The sequence below is a fragment of the Ranitomeya variabilis genome, chromosome 3, assembly GCF_051348905.1.
Source record: "Ranitomeya variabilis isolate aRanVar5 chromosome 3, aRanVar5.hap1, whole genome shotgun sequence".
Classification (NCBI taxonomy): Eukaryota; Metazoa; Chordata; class Amphibia; order Anura; family Dendrobatidae; genus Ranitomeya; species Ranitomeya variabilis.
Genome location: NC_135234.1, coordinates 246,241,228 through 246,258,101, shown reverse-complemented (window position 1 = coordinate 246,258,101; position 16,874 = coordinate 246,241,228). Strand labels below are relative to the sequence as shown.

Here is a 16,874-nt window from a genome sequence, read left to right as displayed (position 1 = left end):
ATCACCCAGAGCTCGTCCGTTATTTTTGTGTTCTGATGTTTCCCTGCCATTGGGAATCATGACAGCGGACACTGTTTCCTGTATCACCTCTAAAGTGCCTGCCTGTGTCAGTCTCTGTGGTCTCAGGCACCCTGTATCTGCAGACGACCTCTGAGATTTGTCTCTTCACAGTACACTTGGTGGTGGCTTTATACACACGGGGTATGCCTCTGTCCATCCTGAGAAGAGGTCAAAACACACAAGTACATCCTTGGGAAGTTGAATGCAGTCTTAAGGCTCTGGAATGGGTAAAGGGGCCTTGTTGTGTGTCTCATAGATGTCTTGGTAGTGTGTCCCATGTTGTTGAGCACACAGGTCAGGTCAGACAAGCTCGGACTTGTTTAGCTGCAGTAACAATGAACCCAAGGGCATATCAATGGCAGTGGACAAGGTCTGTCATGGCAGTCTTTGATTGGTGGGTACTGGTGTAGGTGACTTGAGCCATTATGTGATACAGAACTTGGAGAAGGCAAACTTTGTCCCCACGTGCTCCCTTCTCATGCCATCTGGCGAATTCTTCAATGCTAGTCTATAGTTGTAGCTTCTGGAGAAGGTCGTATGTCACAGGTGGGTCCGTAATTGAGGTCACTTGTGCAGCTGCCACCCCAGCAGGGCTGTCTCTTTGTAGGTAATTTTGCAGATTTTGAAGCCTGTTCGGTCATGTGGTTGCTTTTAGCTGTAGTTGAGTTGTCCTTTTCACGACCTTTGAGTTTCACAATGGCAACTTTCTTGAGTAAAAGTAGGGCCTCCATCAGGCATTGGAAGGATTTCTCATTCTGGATAGGCTTACTTGCCGCTGTGAGGAATGATCCAGCTCTCCATATAGGTCCATAGTCGTGAAAGCATAGTGGCTGTCTGTATAAATGGTGGCAGTCTGGTCTTTAGCATATCTGCAAGCTTCTTCTAGGGCATGAAGTTTGGTTTCCTGGATGGACATATGTGGGGGTAGCGGTTCAGCTTTTATAGTTTCATAGAGGGAAACGGCAGCATATCCAGTGTAGGACTGGCCATCTAGTGGGACATCGGTAACATGACTGAAACCCCCCGTGGGACATTAATTGGACACAGTCATGTTATTGTTGTGGTTCAACTATCAGGTCACCCAAGTTATTACTACCATCCTCACTCCCCTCCAGAGGCAAGATGGCTGGAATCAGTACCGCAACGTGAATGCTAATGTTGAGGGCACATTGAAACGTGAGATGTCAAGCAGTACTTGAGAAAGAGTGACCGTAACATCACGAGAGACAAACAGTGAGGTAGAAGGTTAGAACAATGAAAGCGACACATTAAAAGGTATCAACCACTGAGGATTCTCAAATCTTAACATTTTTGTAACTACTGGCAACACGGTACAAAGATATATCTTTCCTGTTACAGCTGCACAGCATTCTTGACCCTGACTCCCCCCGAAGAGACTGGAGAAGGGAGAGGAGGGGGGCTATCATGCTGCGCTCAGGGTATAGCAGACCTGCAGCTTCTGTGTGCAGACTTTTCGTAATCATAACATGTGAAATTTCTTTGCATTTGCCTGGTCTACATAAGAGGGGCTCTGGATCAGGTATACTATTTTTCTACTGACTCTGTGTTATCTTGTTGAATATCACCAAGGATGGCTGACTGGGAGACTAACCTGTCCTGACCACACTGGGTGAGTTTTCTCATACACTGCTTCCCCCAATCTAGTGAAGTCTCATCTGTGGTTGGGGCTCCTATTGCCCCTGCCACAAGTGGGTAGGAGGTGTCTCCTTCCTCTACTAATACCAGGTACTCTAAATCTCACAAACAGAAGAAAGCCTTTTTCATTCTTTTTTCTTTAGAACAAATGGCATGGGAAACATTTCAGTGTCTGGCATTCTACTCATCATGGCCAGCATTTCACTGGCATCACAGGGATGCCACACAATCTCCTGGGGCTCTACAGTATAGGGTCCTCTAGACTGGGGTGTGAGGTCTGGTGGTAGCAATCTGGGCCAGTGCTGTGAGTGAGCAGCAGGGGTTGAGGTGAGCTGCCCACCTTGACTGAGTAATTGTCCCAGTGAGTCTTGGCTTGCTGCAAAAGACTGACTTATAATTTCTTCATCCATTTGGGTTGTGTCAAGAAAGGAGCTGGAGGGCAGGGCAGGGTTTGAAGGGGCATTGGTGCCTTCCAGTGCAGACATGATGTTTAGGGGGGCTACACTATGCAAATGGATGTGTGGTGATAACAAAGGATATAATCCTATTTTAGGAGTAGGAGGTTTAATGGTTCCTATGTGCAAACAGAGAGCACCACATACTCAACAGGTCTCCACCCAAACTAAATTCTGGTTCCAATGTACACAACATGTCATCCTTCAGGGACAATGGAAAGGGGTGGAGTCAAACTGGGAGCGGCAGGGTTATCAGTGCCATCTTTGTTTTATACTCTAACATACATAAACTTATCACCATGCTTTCCTTCCTTCACTCCCTGTTTCTTCAATACACTTCCAGAAACCCTTATTAAGCCTTCTACCTGGTGGACAACCAGACACTGAACAAATCATATGCATTTTCTGCACAAATTTATTTTCTTTCTGGTCACCAATTTTCAACAGCACCTCTACCATGTTCCATCTGTTCCTTATCGAACAGATTGCCCATCTTCTTTCTCCTTGGAAACAGGAATACAGGACTAGAAAGGCAAACCTGCAGGGTCACCTACCACACACGCTATGGGTTATTTCAGTCACTCCATACCTGACATATCTATCTAAATGGAAAGAAAATCAGGCAGCACTCCAGTTCAAGGAAAAATTGTGGGCTTTAATCCAGCACCAAGCTTTGAGTTAAATATAGTTTTTATAGTTTTTATATTTTTCTGCTGACAGACATGTGAGGACTTGTTTTATGTGGGATGAATTTGAGTTTTTATTGGTACTATTTTTGGGCACATAGTTTTCTGTCTCATTCTATTCTACTTTTTGGGAGGCAAAATGAACAAAGAACAGCAATTCAGGAATTGTAACTTTTTTTTACACTGCTTACAGTGTTGTAAAAGTGATAAGACAGTGATACCACAAATATAATTTTAGTTTTTCTACTTTTACACAATAAAAACAATTTTATTTGCATGGCCTTGCTCTGACAACTATAGCTTTTTCATTTCTCTGCTGATGGAGCTGAATAGGGGCATGTTTTTCACGGAACAAAATTATGTTTTCAAGGATAGCATGTCTATTTACGTATGACTTTTTGATCACATCTTATTCCACTTTCCTGTCAACTTTTTTGCTACATTTTTAATTTAATTTTTTACAGTGTTCACTGAAGGGGTTCAATGAAAGTTTTATAGATTACATTGTTCCAGATGCAGCAATATAGGTACTTTTTCTGTTTTGTTTTTACATAAGTATACATGTTTATTTGTTTTATAGTGTACTTTTTTTTTGTTCCTTTTTTATACACATATTTCTATTTTTACAGTTCTTGTTTTTTTTTTACTTAGTCCCTCTAACTAACTTTAACTTTTATTACTCTAATCACTGGTATAGTGCATTGTAATGCACCAAAATGTTTTTAATCATCATGACTTGTTGAAGTGTTAGTATAACACAAAACGGCCATTGTCTGTACTTACCCACTCCTCCTTCAACAAATTTTTATGAGATTGAAATAAAGGATTTTTTATGGGATGGTGAGTGCCATTTTTTCTCAATAAACATTTATAATTACGATTCACCCTTAGGGTATGTGCACACGTAAGAATTTCTTGAAGAAAAACGGACATTTTCTGCAAGAAAACCGCATGCATTTTTTTTGCGTTTTTACTGCGTTTTTTTCGCGTTTTTTTCCGGAGCTTTCCCAATGCATTATATAGCGGGAAAAACGCGAAAAAAACGCAAAATTAATGAACATGCTGTGTTTTTTTACCGTGACGCGTTTTTTTCGCAGAAAAAAACGCATCATGTGCCCAAAAATTGCAGAATGCATTCTAAATGATAGGATGCATATGTATGCGTTTTTATGCATTTTTATCGCGTTTTTATAGCGAAAAAACACGAAACAAAAACGCAACGTGTGCACACACAGCCTGACTCTTTCACAGGAATGTTCTATAAAACACAGGACTTTTGACAGGAGTGCGTTTCTGTCAATACAATATTCACAGTGTAAATATTTTAAAACTCATTAGTAAAAATCATTAAAAGATTAAAAGGTAATGAATATGTCCCCAAGGCAACTATTATTTTATTCATAACTTAGTGTGCTTTCTATAATAAACATTATCCATATTGTTTAATAAAGAATATCATTCTGCTAAAGTTTAACATTCTACTAACTATTATTGATGGACTATTCAAAACAATGATACATAATTAGTTTTATCTTACATGTGATTCTATTTTTTTTTAGGCAGTTCAATCTATAAACGGTCACCAGGGAATAAGTCCTGAGGATTTCACATCAATGTTGTTCGAAAAAATTGATGTCAATGGAGATGGTATGTTTGCTTTCGTGTTTGGTAGTGTTAATAGAAGAAATGTGTTAATCTTTACTAGGCAAATTTGTCACATACACACTTCTCAGCATGTGACATGAAGTGCGCCTGCATGGGTTAATTTATCTCCTCTCACTCAATCTAGCTCTCACCCTCTGCTTTAGGCTATACATTGAGCGTAAATCACATCCCGACACATTCAACACACCCAAATATCTAACGCGCTGCCCCCACTCATCAAACACACGTGGTGATGATGAGTCGTCAAAATATGTTACAATCAGACAATCAAAAGGTCATACACTCTCTGTAGGGCAATAGATTATTTTAGAGCATACAAGTTATTAAAGATTTTAACCTTCAATATAAAAATAAACAGTACTTACAATAAATATATAGAAAGGTAAAAATAAAACGATACACAAATATGCAAAACAGTTTCGTTATAAACTAAAACTAAAAAGGGAGAAATAACAGAAATATCTAAACGTTTCTATCAGATACCTTCTGTATTTCTTGAGGAGCGGAGAAGGGAATTATGAATCACATCAGCCAATTAGGCCTGTCCCACACATCCAGATAATTCCGGTACCGGAAAAATCGGTTATGAGCGGTCCCCCTATGGGAGGTGGAGCCGCATATTCATCACTGTAATGGGCGGCACCACGTGACCGCTCATAGAGGAGAAGCTGCGGCCCGGAGAGGACGCATCGAGGGAGCTGGGTGAGTATTTTATTTCCAGAGGGCGGGCGCACAGGGGGTGGGAGGGGGTTGGTGACAAAGATCTTTATTTCAACCGCAAAAAAAAAACAATGATTTTTCATTTCTTCTCTCCAGCGAACGCTGCTGGAGAGAAGAAATGAATGGCGTCTTCAGCACCACAAGCTGGGGGGACAGTGTTTACTGTAGCGCTGTCTCCTGCACGGCACACGGACGGCACACGGACAGCATCCGTGTGCGGTACGTGTTTTACACGGACCCATTGACTTTAATGGGTCCGTGTGATCCGTGCGCTCCCACGAACACTGACATGTCTCCGTGTTTTGCACACGGACACACGGTCCGCAAAAAATCAATGACATCTGGAGAGACACATTGATTTTAATGTGTCTACGTGTGTCAGTGTCTCCGGTACGTGAGCAAACTGACACCTCACGTACCGGAGCCACTGACGTGTGAAACCGGCCATAGGTTGCCCTCACATGTGAACAACTTCTTTGTGTCACCCAGCTTTTATAGCCCTGACCATAGGCTCCTATTTCAAGGATGACCCAGATTGGCCCTTTAAAAGATGCTGTTTGTGAGTGGATGATGGGCTAAACTGTGGCATTTCAAATATTCTGTGTCTAGTACAGACCATTTGCTAACCCCTTTGAAGCTCATGGTCCAGGAGGTAAGGTGCCATGGTTGACACCTAGCCATGGTTGACATCTAGCAAAAGCCCCTCTGTGTCTGCAATACGGGTATATCCAGTTTCACCCTTTTGTCAACAAAATGTAACTCTACTTATTGATGATATATTTCCTTCACAAACTGATAACATCTCAAATTTTACAAATACTTTGAATTCATCTGAAAACTAATTGTTTTGCAACTTGATTCGTGCAATTTAGTCAAAATGGCATCCAACCTCCATTTTGCTGACGGTCATAAAAAAATGTCACTTTGCTCTACTGTCTCATTGCCACCATCTTGCGCATAGTCCTCCACTTGTGCTCTTTGGCTCTTCCATCATATTTCATGCATGTAAGAACAAAACTTGCTGCAACAGTGAAAAATGTGAACAGCAAGGTAACTTTTTTTCACTCCAATTTTATTAAGCTCCGGAGTTTATTCAAAAATGATAAGAAACATATGATTCACATAGAATTTAGTGAGAAACATATGATTCACATAGAATTTAGTGACCAAATAAGAGCAAATTGCCAAATTTTAATTTTGGCACACTTGATTATTAGTGATGAGTGAGTACTCTCATTGCCCGGGTTTTCCCGAGTATGCCCGGGTGATCTCTGAGTATTTGTTAGTGCTCAGAGATTTAGTTTTCTTGGCCTCAGCTGCATGATTTACGGCTGCTGGACAGCCTGAACACATGCGGGAATTCCCTACCAAACAGGCATTCCTCACATTCATTCAGCCTGTCTAGCAGGTGTAAATCATGCAGCTACAGCAACGAAAACTAAATCTCCGAGCACTAACAAATACTCGGAGACCACCCAAGCATGCTCGGGAAAACCCGATCAACGAGTATACTTGCTCATCACTATTGATTATCACTAGTTAGTAGACCCAAACTGGGCCTTCCTTGGGTTAAATGGCAGTCAGTATACAATTATTTATACCTCACATGGAAAGACAAGAAACTTGTTATATGATCTACACTAGCTTTAGATCAGCAGAATCACAAGAAGAATGAATGTTTTGCAAAACTGTATGCTTTTTATGCTAAAATGCACTCATTATGCATCAGTGTGAAACCAGCTTAAGCCTCTTACTAAATAAACATATTGACCTACCATTTTAAAAAGCACATAGATGAAGTACAATTTAAATGATTTCAAAGGAGAGGAGCAACTGAAGTGATAAGTAGAAAAGGTGACGTGCAACCCCAGAAAAAATTATTAACATTCAGAATGTTAAATTCAGACTCTAGACATTTAAAAAAAAATCAGATCTAACTCTAGATCCAAGAGATCTATTACCATAACAGAATAGAAAATATATTACATCTAGAATCCAGGCCCTTAAAAACCATTAGACCTCAGACTGTTATGACCTGGTGGTTAAGAGGCCACACTGATATGACCTGGTGGCTAAAACGCAACATGGGACGAGCTCTGAGGAGGTGGTATCTCTACTGACCGCAATCCCTAATCCTAACAACAACACTAGTAATAGCCGTGGGATGTTCCTGACTCTCCCTAGACACCTCTTCACAGCCTAAGAATTAACTACCCCTAAAGAAGGAAATAGAAAGCTATCTTGCCTCAGAGAAAACCCCCAAAGGAAAGATAGCCCCCCACAAATATTGACTGTGAGTGAAGAGGGAAATGACATACACAGAAATGAAATCAGTTTTCAGCAAAGGAGGCCAATACTAAACTTGATAGACAGAGAGAAAAGGATACTGTGAGGTCAGTATTAAAAACTAAAAAAATCCACGCAGAGTTTACAAAAATGAACTCCACACCGACTCACGGTGTGGAGGGGCAAATCTGCTTCCCAGAGCTTCCAGCTAGCCTGAATATGACATAGTGACAAGCTGGACAAAAAGAGACATATTTGCAAAACAATAAGTCCAAAGCAAATGGACAAACAAGAACTAGCAGAAACTTATCTTTTGCTGACAAGGACAGGCCATATGAGAAATCCAAGGAGAGAACAAAATCCAACCTAAGACATTGACAGCTGGCATGAACTAAAGCCCAGAGCAGGTTTAAATAACAAACCCAGGCAAGGCGATCAGTGATGGCAGCTGCTACATCTACCTAAAGGAGCAGCAGTTCAACTCGAAACCACCAGAGGGAGCCCAAGAGCAGAACTCACAAAAATACCATTAGCAACCACAGGAGGGAGCTCCAGAACGGAATTCACAACAGTACCCCCCCCTTGAGGAGGGGTCACCGAACCCTCACCAGAGCTCCCAGGCCGATCAGGACGAGCCAAATGGAAAGCACGAACCAAATCGGCAGCATGAACATCGGAGGCAACAACCCAAGAATTATCCTCCTGGCCATAACCCTTCCACTTGACCAAATACTGAAGCTTCCGTCTCGAAAAACGAGAATCCAAAATCTTCTCCACCACATATTCCAATTCCCCCTCAACCAACACCCGAGCAGGAGGATCAACTAAGGGAACCATAGGTACCACATATCTCCGCAACAAGGATCTATGGAACACATTATGAATGGAAAAAGAAGCTGGAAGGGCCAAACGAAAAGACACCGGATTGATAATTTCAGAAATCTTATAAGGCCCAATAAAGCGAGGCTTGAACTTAGGGGAAGAAACCTTCATAGGAACATGACAAGAAGACAACCAGACCAAATCCCCCACACGAAGCCGGGGACCAACACACCGACGACGGTTAGCAAAACGTTGAGCCTTTTCCTGAGACAACGTCAAATTGTCCACCACATGAGTCCAAATTTGCTGCAACCTGTCCACCACAGAATCCACACCAGGACAGTCAGAAGGCTCAAGCTGCCCTGAAGAAAAACGAGGATGAAAACCAAAGTTACAAAAGAAAGGCGAAACCAAGGTAGCAGAACTAGCCCGATTATTAAGGGCAAACTCGGCCAACAGAAAAAAGGTCACCCAATCATCCTGATCAGCAGACACGAAGCATCTCAAATAGGTTTCCAAGGTCTGATTGGTTCGCTCCGTTTGGCCATTTGTCTGAGGATGGAATGCTGAAGAAAAAGACAAATCAATGCCCATTCTAGCACAAAAGGACCGCCAAAACCTAGAAATGAACTGGGAACCTCTGTCAGACACAATATTCTCCGGAATACCATGCAAACGAACCACATGCTGAAAAAATAATGGAACCAAATCAGAGGAGGAAGGCAACTTAGGCAATGGTACCAAAATGGACCATCTTAGAAAACCGGTCACAAACCACCCAGATGACAGACATCTTCTGAGAAACAGGAAGATCAGAAATAAAATCCATGGAAATATGTGTCCAAGGCCTCTCAGGAATAGGCAAAGGCAAAAGCAACCCACTGGCATGGGAACAGCAAGGCTTAGCCCGAGCACAGGTCCCACAGGACTGCACAAACGAACGCACATCCCGCGACAAGGAAGGCCACCAAAAGGACCTAGCCACCAAATCTCTGGTACCGAAAATCCCAGGGTGACCAGCCAACACCGAACAATGAACCTCAGAAATTACCCTGCTAGTCCATCTATCAGGAACAAACAGTTTCCCCACTGGACAGTGGTCAGGTTTATCAGCCTGAAACTCCTGAAGTATCCGCCGCAAATCAGGGGAGATGGCAAAAAGAATCACCCCCTCCTTGAGAATCCCAGCCGGCTCAAGAACTCCCGGAGAATCAGGCAAAAAACTCCTAGAAAGGGCATCAGCCTTCACATTCTTAGATCCCGGAATATACGAGACCACAAAATCAAAACGGGAGAAAAACAGAGACCACCGAACTTGTCTAGGATTCAACCGCTTAGCAGACTCGAGGTAAATCAAATTTTTATGATCAGTCAAGACCACCACGCGATGCTTGGCTCCCTCAAGCCAATGTCGCCACTCCTCAAATGCCCACTTCATAGCCAACAACTCCCGATTGCCGACATCATAATTACGCTCAGCAGGCGAAAACTTTTTGGAGAAGAAAGCACATGGTTTCATCAAAGAGCCATCAGAATTTCTCTGAGACAAAACGGCCCCTGCCCCAATCTCAGAAGCATCAACCTCAACCTGAAAAGGGAGAGAAACATCTGGCTGATGTAACACAGGGGCAGAAGTAAAACGACGTTTAAGCTCCTGAAAGGCCTCAACAGCCGCAGAGGACCAATTCATCACATCAGCGCCTTTCTTCGTCAAATTGGTCAGAGGCTTCACCACACTAGAAAAATTAGCAATAAAGCGACGATAAAAATTAGCAAAGCCCAAACATTTTTGAAGGCTCTTTACAGATGTGGGTTGAGTCCAATCATGAATGGCCTGGACTTTAACAGGGTCCATTTCAATAGCCGAGGGAGAAAAAATGAAACCCAAAAAAGAAACTTTCTGAACTCCAAAGAGGCACTTAGACCCTTTCACAAACAACGCATTAGCACGAAGGACCTGAAATACCATCCTAACCTGCTTCACATGAGACCCCCAGTCATCGGAAAAAACCAAAATATCATCCAAATACACAATCATGAATTTATCCAGATAATTCCGGAAGATATCATGCATAAAGGACTGAAATACCGATGGAGCATTAGAGAGCCCGAATGGCATCACAAGATATTCAAAGTGGCCTTCGGACGTATTAAATGCTGTTTTCCATTCATCACCTTGTTTAATACGCACGAGATTATACGCCCCTCGAAGGTCAATTTTAGTAAACCAACTGGCACCCTTAATCCGAGCAAACAAATCAGAAAGCAAAGGTAAAGGGTACTGGAATTTGACCGTGATCTTATTGAGAAGGCGATAATCTATACAGGGTCTCAAGGAACCATCCTTCTTGGCAACAAAAAAAAAACCCGCTCCCAATGGTGACGAAGACGGGCGAATATGCCCCTTCTCCAAGGACTCCTTTACATAACTCCGCATAGCGGCATGCTCTGGCACAGACAGATTGAAAAGTCGGCCCTTAGGGAACTTACAACCAGGAATCAAATTAATGGCACAATCGCAGTCCCTATGAGGAGGCAGGGAACTGGACTTGGGCTCATCAAATATATCCTGGAAATCCGACAAAAACTCAGGAACATCAGAAGAAGGAGACGAGGAAATGGACATCAAAGGAATATCACTATGTGTCCCCTGACAACCCCAACCAGTTACAGACATAGATCTCCAATCCAGCACTGGATTATGTACCTGTAACCATGGAAAACCCAGCACAACAACATCATGCAAATTATGCAACACCAAAAAGCGAATATTTTCCTGATGTGCTGGAGCCATGTACATGGTCAACTGTGTCCAGTACTGGGGTTTATTCTTGGCCAATGGCATAGCATCAATCCCCCTTAGGGGAATAGGGCTCCGCAAAGGCTCCAAGGAAAAACCACAGCGCTTGGCAAATTCTAAGTCCATTAAGTTCAGGGCAGCGCCAGAATCCACAAATGCCATAACAGAAAAGGACGACAATGAGCAAATCAGGGTAACAGACAAAAGAAATTTAGGCTGTACAGTACTAATGGTAACAGACCTAGGGACCCTCTTAGTACGCTTAGGGCAATCAGAAATCGCATGAGCAGAATCACCACAGTAAAAACACAGGCCATTCTGACATCTGAACTTCTGCCTTTCTGCTCTAGTCAAAATCCTATCACATTGCATAGGCTCAGGACTCTGCTCAGAGGACACTGCCATATGGTGCACAACCTTGCACTCGCGCAGGCGCCGATCAATCTGAATGGCCAAAGACATTGACTCATTCAGACCAGCAGGCGTGGGAAACCCCACCATAACATCTTTAAGGGCTTCAGAAAGACCCTTTCTGAAAATCGCTGCCAGGGCATACTCATTCCATTTTGTGAGCACAGACCACTTTCTAAATTTCTGGCAGTATACTTCTGCTGCTTCCTGACCCTGACACAGAGCCAGCAAAATTTTTTCTGCCTGATCCACAGAATTAGGCTCGTCATACAGCAATCCGAGCGCTTGAAAAAATGCATCAACATTGAGCAATGCAGGATTTCCTGGCTCAAGGGAGAATGCCCAGTCCTGCGGGTCGCCACGCAGCAAAGAAAAAACAATCTTCACCTGCTGAATGGGGTCACCAGAGGAACGGGGTCTCAGAGCAAAAAACAATCTGCAATTATTTTTAAAGTTCAGAAATTTAGATCTATCCCCAGAAAATAAATCAGGAATAGGAATTCTAGGCTCTAATACCGGAGTCTGGACAACATAATCTTGGATACTCTGTACCCTTGCAGCGAGTTGATCCACGCGCAAGGACAGACCCTGAACCTCCATATCAGCACCAAAATCCTGAACCACCCAGAGATTAAGGGGGAAAAAAAGACAAAACAAGCTACAAAGGAAAAAAAAATGACTCAGAACTTTCTTTTCCCTCTTTTGAGATGAATTTAACACATTGTGGGCCAGCTGTACTGTTATGACCTGGTGGTTAAGAGGCCACACTGATATGACCTGGTGGCTAAAATGCAACATGGGACGAGCTCTGAGGAGGTGGTCTCTCTACAGACCGCAATCCCTAATCCTAACAACAACACTAGTAATAGCCGTGGGATGTTCCTGACTCTCCCTAGACACCTCTTCACAGCCTAAGAATTAACTACCCCTAAAGAAGGAAATAGAAAGCTATCTTGCCTCAGAGAAAACCCCCAAAGGAAAGATAGCCCCGCACAAATATTGACTGTGAGTGAAGAGGGAAATGACATACACAGAAATGAAATCAGTTTTCAGCAAAGGAGGCCAATACTAAACTTGATAGACAGAGAGAAAAGGATACTGTGCGGTCAGTATTAAAAACTACAAAAATCCACGCAGAGTTTACAAAAATGAACTCCACACCGACTCACGGTGTGGAGGGGCAAATCTGCTTCCCAGAGCTTCCAGCTAGCCTGAATATGACATAGTGACAAGCTGGACAAAAAGAGACATATTTGCAAAACAATAAGTCCAAAGCAAATGGACAAACAAGAACTAGCAGAAACTTATCTTTTGCTGACAAGGACAGGCCATATGAGAAATCCAAGGAGAGAACAAAATCCAACCTAAGACATTGACAGCTGGCATGAACTAAAGCCCAGAGCAGGTTTAAATAACAAACCCAGGCAAGGCGATCAGTGATGGCAGCTGCTACAGCTACCTAAAGGAGCAGCAGTTCCACTCGAAACCACCAGAGGGAGCCCAAGAGCAGAGCTCACAAAAATACCATTAGCAACCACAGGAGGGAGCTCCAGAACGGAATTCACAACATCAGACCAGATCAAATATCAAGTTGGACCTTAGATGAGTGTCCACCACTTACATTCTGTTCAGAGCTGAAAGTGTAAATACCTACTGCAGTACTCCTCACTTACCTGCTTATGCAGTATATACTACACACTCAATATACACTACACAAACAGAATACATTACAGTCACACTATATACATAGAAACATAGCATAGTTAGGTGCCATGCGCAATCTTAAAGGGATTGTCTACTACTAGGATAACCCATTCTTAAACTAAATGTCCGGCTCCAATGAGATAATAAAGCCTATACTCGCCTTCTGTGTCTGTGCCATTCCTGTGGTGTCGGCAGTCGTCTTTGGAGCTGTGATATAGTGTTGTGACGTGTGACTCCGGCGCCAAAATAGCTCTGGCATCACTGTCTCTGCCTTTGTACAAATTGAACATGAAGAGGAAACCACGGCTGCAGTTCTTCCCAGACTTCCTCTTCATGTGCAGTTTGTCCGAAGGCAGAGACAGTGATGCCAGCACTGATTGGGCATCACGTGGCACAACACCGCATCGCAGCCCATCGACTGTGAGTGTTGACACCACTGGAATGGAACCAGCTAGGGAGGTGAGAATAGGCATTATCATTTTATTGGGCTCAAACATGTACAGTGCTGTGCAAATTAATTGGGACAAAGCAAAAAAATAAAATGTTATAATGCACTGTTACATAATAATTCTGAAAATTACCTTTTTCCACTGGCTAGTTGACCAAGATTTATTTATTATATATTAAAAGTGGTTTGAATCATTGACTGGTAACCAACTAACGATTTTTCTTAAAAAATGCTTTGTCCCAATTAATTTGCACAGCACTGAAGTTTAAGAAAGGGTTGTTCTAGAAGTGAACATCCCCTTTAAAGAAGGCCTACTTTTGCTTTCCAGGAAACCATTTGTTTTATTCATGGGCTAAGGCTAAGCTACAAATCAATATGTCTGTAGCTCTTACTGTTATTTTTGTAGAAATTAGCACCACAATTGACAAGACATTTAATTAAATAGAAAAATTTCAATATCTCTAAGTAAAAAAGAAAAAAACAAAACAATGACTAAGCTTTGACTACTTGTCTAAGATTCATTAAAGGGAACCTGTCACCCCGTTTTTTGAAGATGAGCTAAAAATAGCGCTAAATAGGGGCAGAGCTGGGCGTTACATTAGTGTCTTTTGTGTGCCTTTATTACCCACCTATGCTGCCGAAATACCTTTGTAAAGTCGCCGTTTTGTGCTGTCACTCACGCTGGTCTGGTCCTATGGGCTTGGTGACAACGCTGTTTCTCCCCCAGAATCCTGCTCATCATTCCGTTGGTGGCGTAGTGGTGTGCGCATGTCCAAAAGGCGAATCCACTGCTCAGGTGATGAAAAAGAGCGCGATCTGCGCTATTCAGCCGTTTACCGGTGGGCGCGGCCATCTTTCCTGTGGCCGCGCATGCGCAGATGGAGCGCTCTGCTGCCTGGGGCTTCAGGAAAATGGCCGCGGGATTCTGCGCGTGCGCAGATGGAGATCGCGGCGGCCATTTTCCTGAAGCCCCGGGCAGCAGAGCGCTCCATCTGTGCACGCGCAGCCACAGAAAGATGGCCACGCCCACCGGTAAACGGCTGAATAGCGCAGATCGCGCTCTTTTTCATCACCTGGGCAGTGGATATTCTCTGTTGGACATGCGCACACCACTACGCCACCAACGGAATGATGAGCCTGATCTGGGGGAGAAACAGCGCTGTCACCACGCCCATATGACCAGACCAGCGTGAGTGACAGCAGAAAACGGCGACTTTACAAAGGTATTTCAGCAGCATAGGTGGGTAATAAAGGCACACAAAAGACACTAATGTAACGCCCAGCTCTGCCCCTATTTAATGCTATTTTTAGCTCATCTTCAAAAAGCGGGGTGACAGGTTCCCTTTAATATGGTATATGGATTTTATTCTTTTTTTGTAAAATACCCTGATTGTAGTACCTGCATGTTCTTTCAATGTAAAAACTGAATTCTGCACACCTTTTCATATGCTACCCTCTGCTTCTAGGTGAGCTGACCTTAGAAGAGTTTATTGGTGGAATAGAAAAGGACTCAGAGCTTTTGGAAATAATCTCAAAAAGTTTCGACCTCTCCAATGTATTGAAAATTATTCAGAATGGAAGACGGAGAAGTATTCCATAAATGGAATGTCGTTAACCTTGGATCTCTATATAACTGTCTTACATAAGAGGATGTCTTGTTTTCTGGGGGTCTATGCATTTATCATTCAGGAATGTTATATGAGGATGGTGGTTGATAAGACAAAATGAGCAAAACAGCAAATGTAAGAAATACTGCATGCTTCATGTACTTTACAGATATTGCCTTGAAAGAAAATGTATATTATGTAATATAACAAAACCATACCAGTCTGTACCAGATCAGCAAAAAGTAATCTGTCAGCTACTCATTGATTTAAATCCAGTTTAAGTGAGTTTAGAAGGAGATTGACTTCAATCTGGATTAAACAAGAATAAAGAAGATACTGTCTGACTTTTTAATGTAACTAACTAACTTTAAGGCTCAGCCGAAGGTTTATGAAAAGGTTCGGATAATTCTGACATAACCTTAAATTCTTAATAAAAGAACTTTACAACAATGGGAAGAAGCCTAATCTCATTACTACACAGTTAGATAAAAATTAAAATGAATAATATGGATTATCATTCATTATCTTACATCTTAATATTCCAGAAGTGCTCAGTGTATAAATTAGATACATACTGTATATGTTTCTACAGATGAAAATACAGTACGGGTTTAAATATTTGGAAAATTTCCTATGAATAAAAGGGCTAAAAGGCAAATTTGGTTGCATACATATTGGGGCTTTTTTTCTAGTGTTTGGCAACATTATGGAAAAAAAATACCAAAAATTGCGATGCTGAGTATTACAAAGCAAAATAAATAACATGACAAAGATCACAGAATAATTATGAAGTGTAGATACATTGTCATACTTCTCTGACATTAATCTGAACAGAGTTCAATAATGCCAACATGTAGAGAGTACTATAATGTCATAATCTCTCTGGCACAAACACTATAGTGGCACTTATGTAATCTTCGGAGCTTTGCATTAACACCCTATCCAGACAAATACCATATAGCTAAGGCTACTTTCACACTAGCGTTAACTGCAATACGTCGCAAATGCGTCGTTTTGCCGAAAATACGCATCCAGCAAAAGTTCTTGCTGGATACGTTTTTTCGTCATAGACTAACATTAGCGACGCATTTGCGACGCATTGCCAAACGTCGCGTCCGTTTTGCGACGCTTGGGCGTGTGGTAGCGGACCGTCGGAAGAAAAAAACGTTACATGTAACGTTTTTTGCTCCCGACGGTCCGCTTTTTCCGACCGCGCATGCGCGGCCGGAACTCCGCCCCCACCTCCCCGCACTTCCCCGCACCTCACAATGGGGCAGCGGATGCGTGGGAAAAGTGCATCCGCTGCCCCCGTTGTGCGACGGAGACCACGCTAGCGTCGGGAACGTCGGCCCGACGCACAGCGACGGGTCTTTCCCGACGCTAGTGTGAAAGTAGCCTAATATAAGCAGATTTTTCTGTCTCTGTTACATAAATGTTCATGAACTTCTTTGGTTTAAGGGGTATAGTTTCTCCTTGTGGAGAGTCACATACCAACTCTGGCTTGTCAAGGTAAGGAGACTTATTCGCCATGCAATGCTCCTCTGGGAAATGTAA

At 42.7% G+C, this 16,874-nt stretch overlaps 1 protein-coding gene across 1 annotated transcript in view; it reads left to right on the top strand.

The window, feature by feature from the left end:
- Positions 1–16,448, top strand: part of GUCA1C (guanylate cyclase activator 1C) — a 130,664-nt gene extending 114,216 nt beyond the window's left edge. Inside the window, exons 3-4 of the mRNA XM_077299542.1 lie at positions 4,417–4,504; positions 15,180–16,448. Of these exons, the coding sequence (XP_077155657.1) occupies positions 4,417–4,504; positions 15,180–15,313 (222 nt within the window). The 3' untranslated portion in view covers positions 15,314–16,448. The remainder of the gene's footprint in view (positions 1–4,416; positions 4,505–15,179) is intronic.
- The last annotated feature ends 426 nt before the right edge of the window (positions 16,449–16,874 follow it).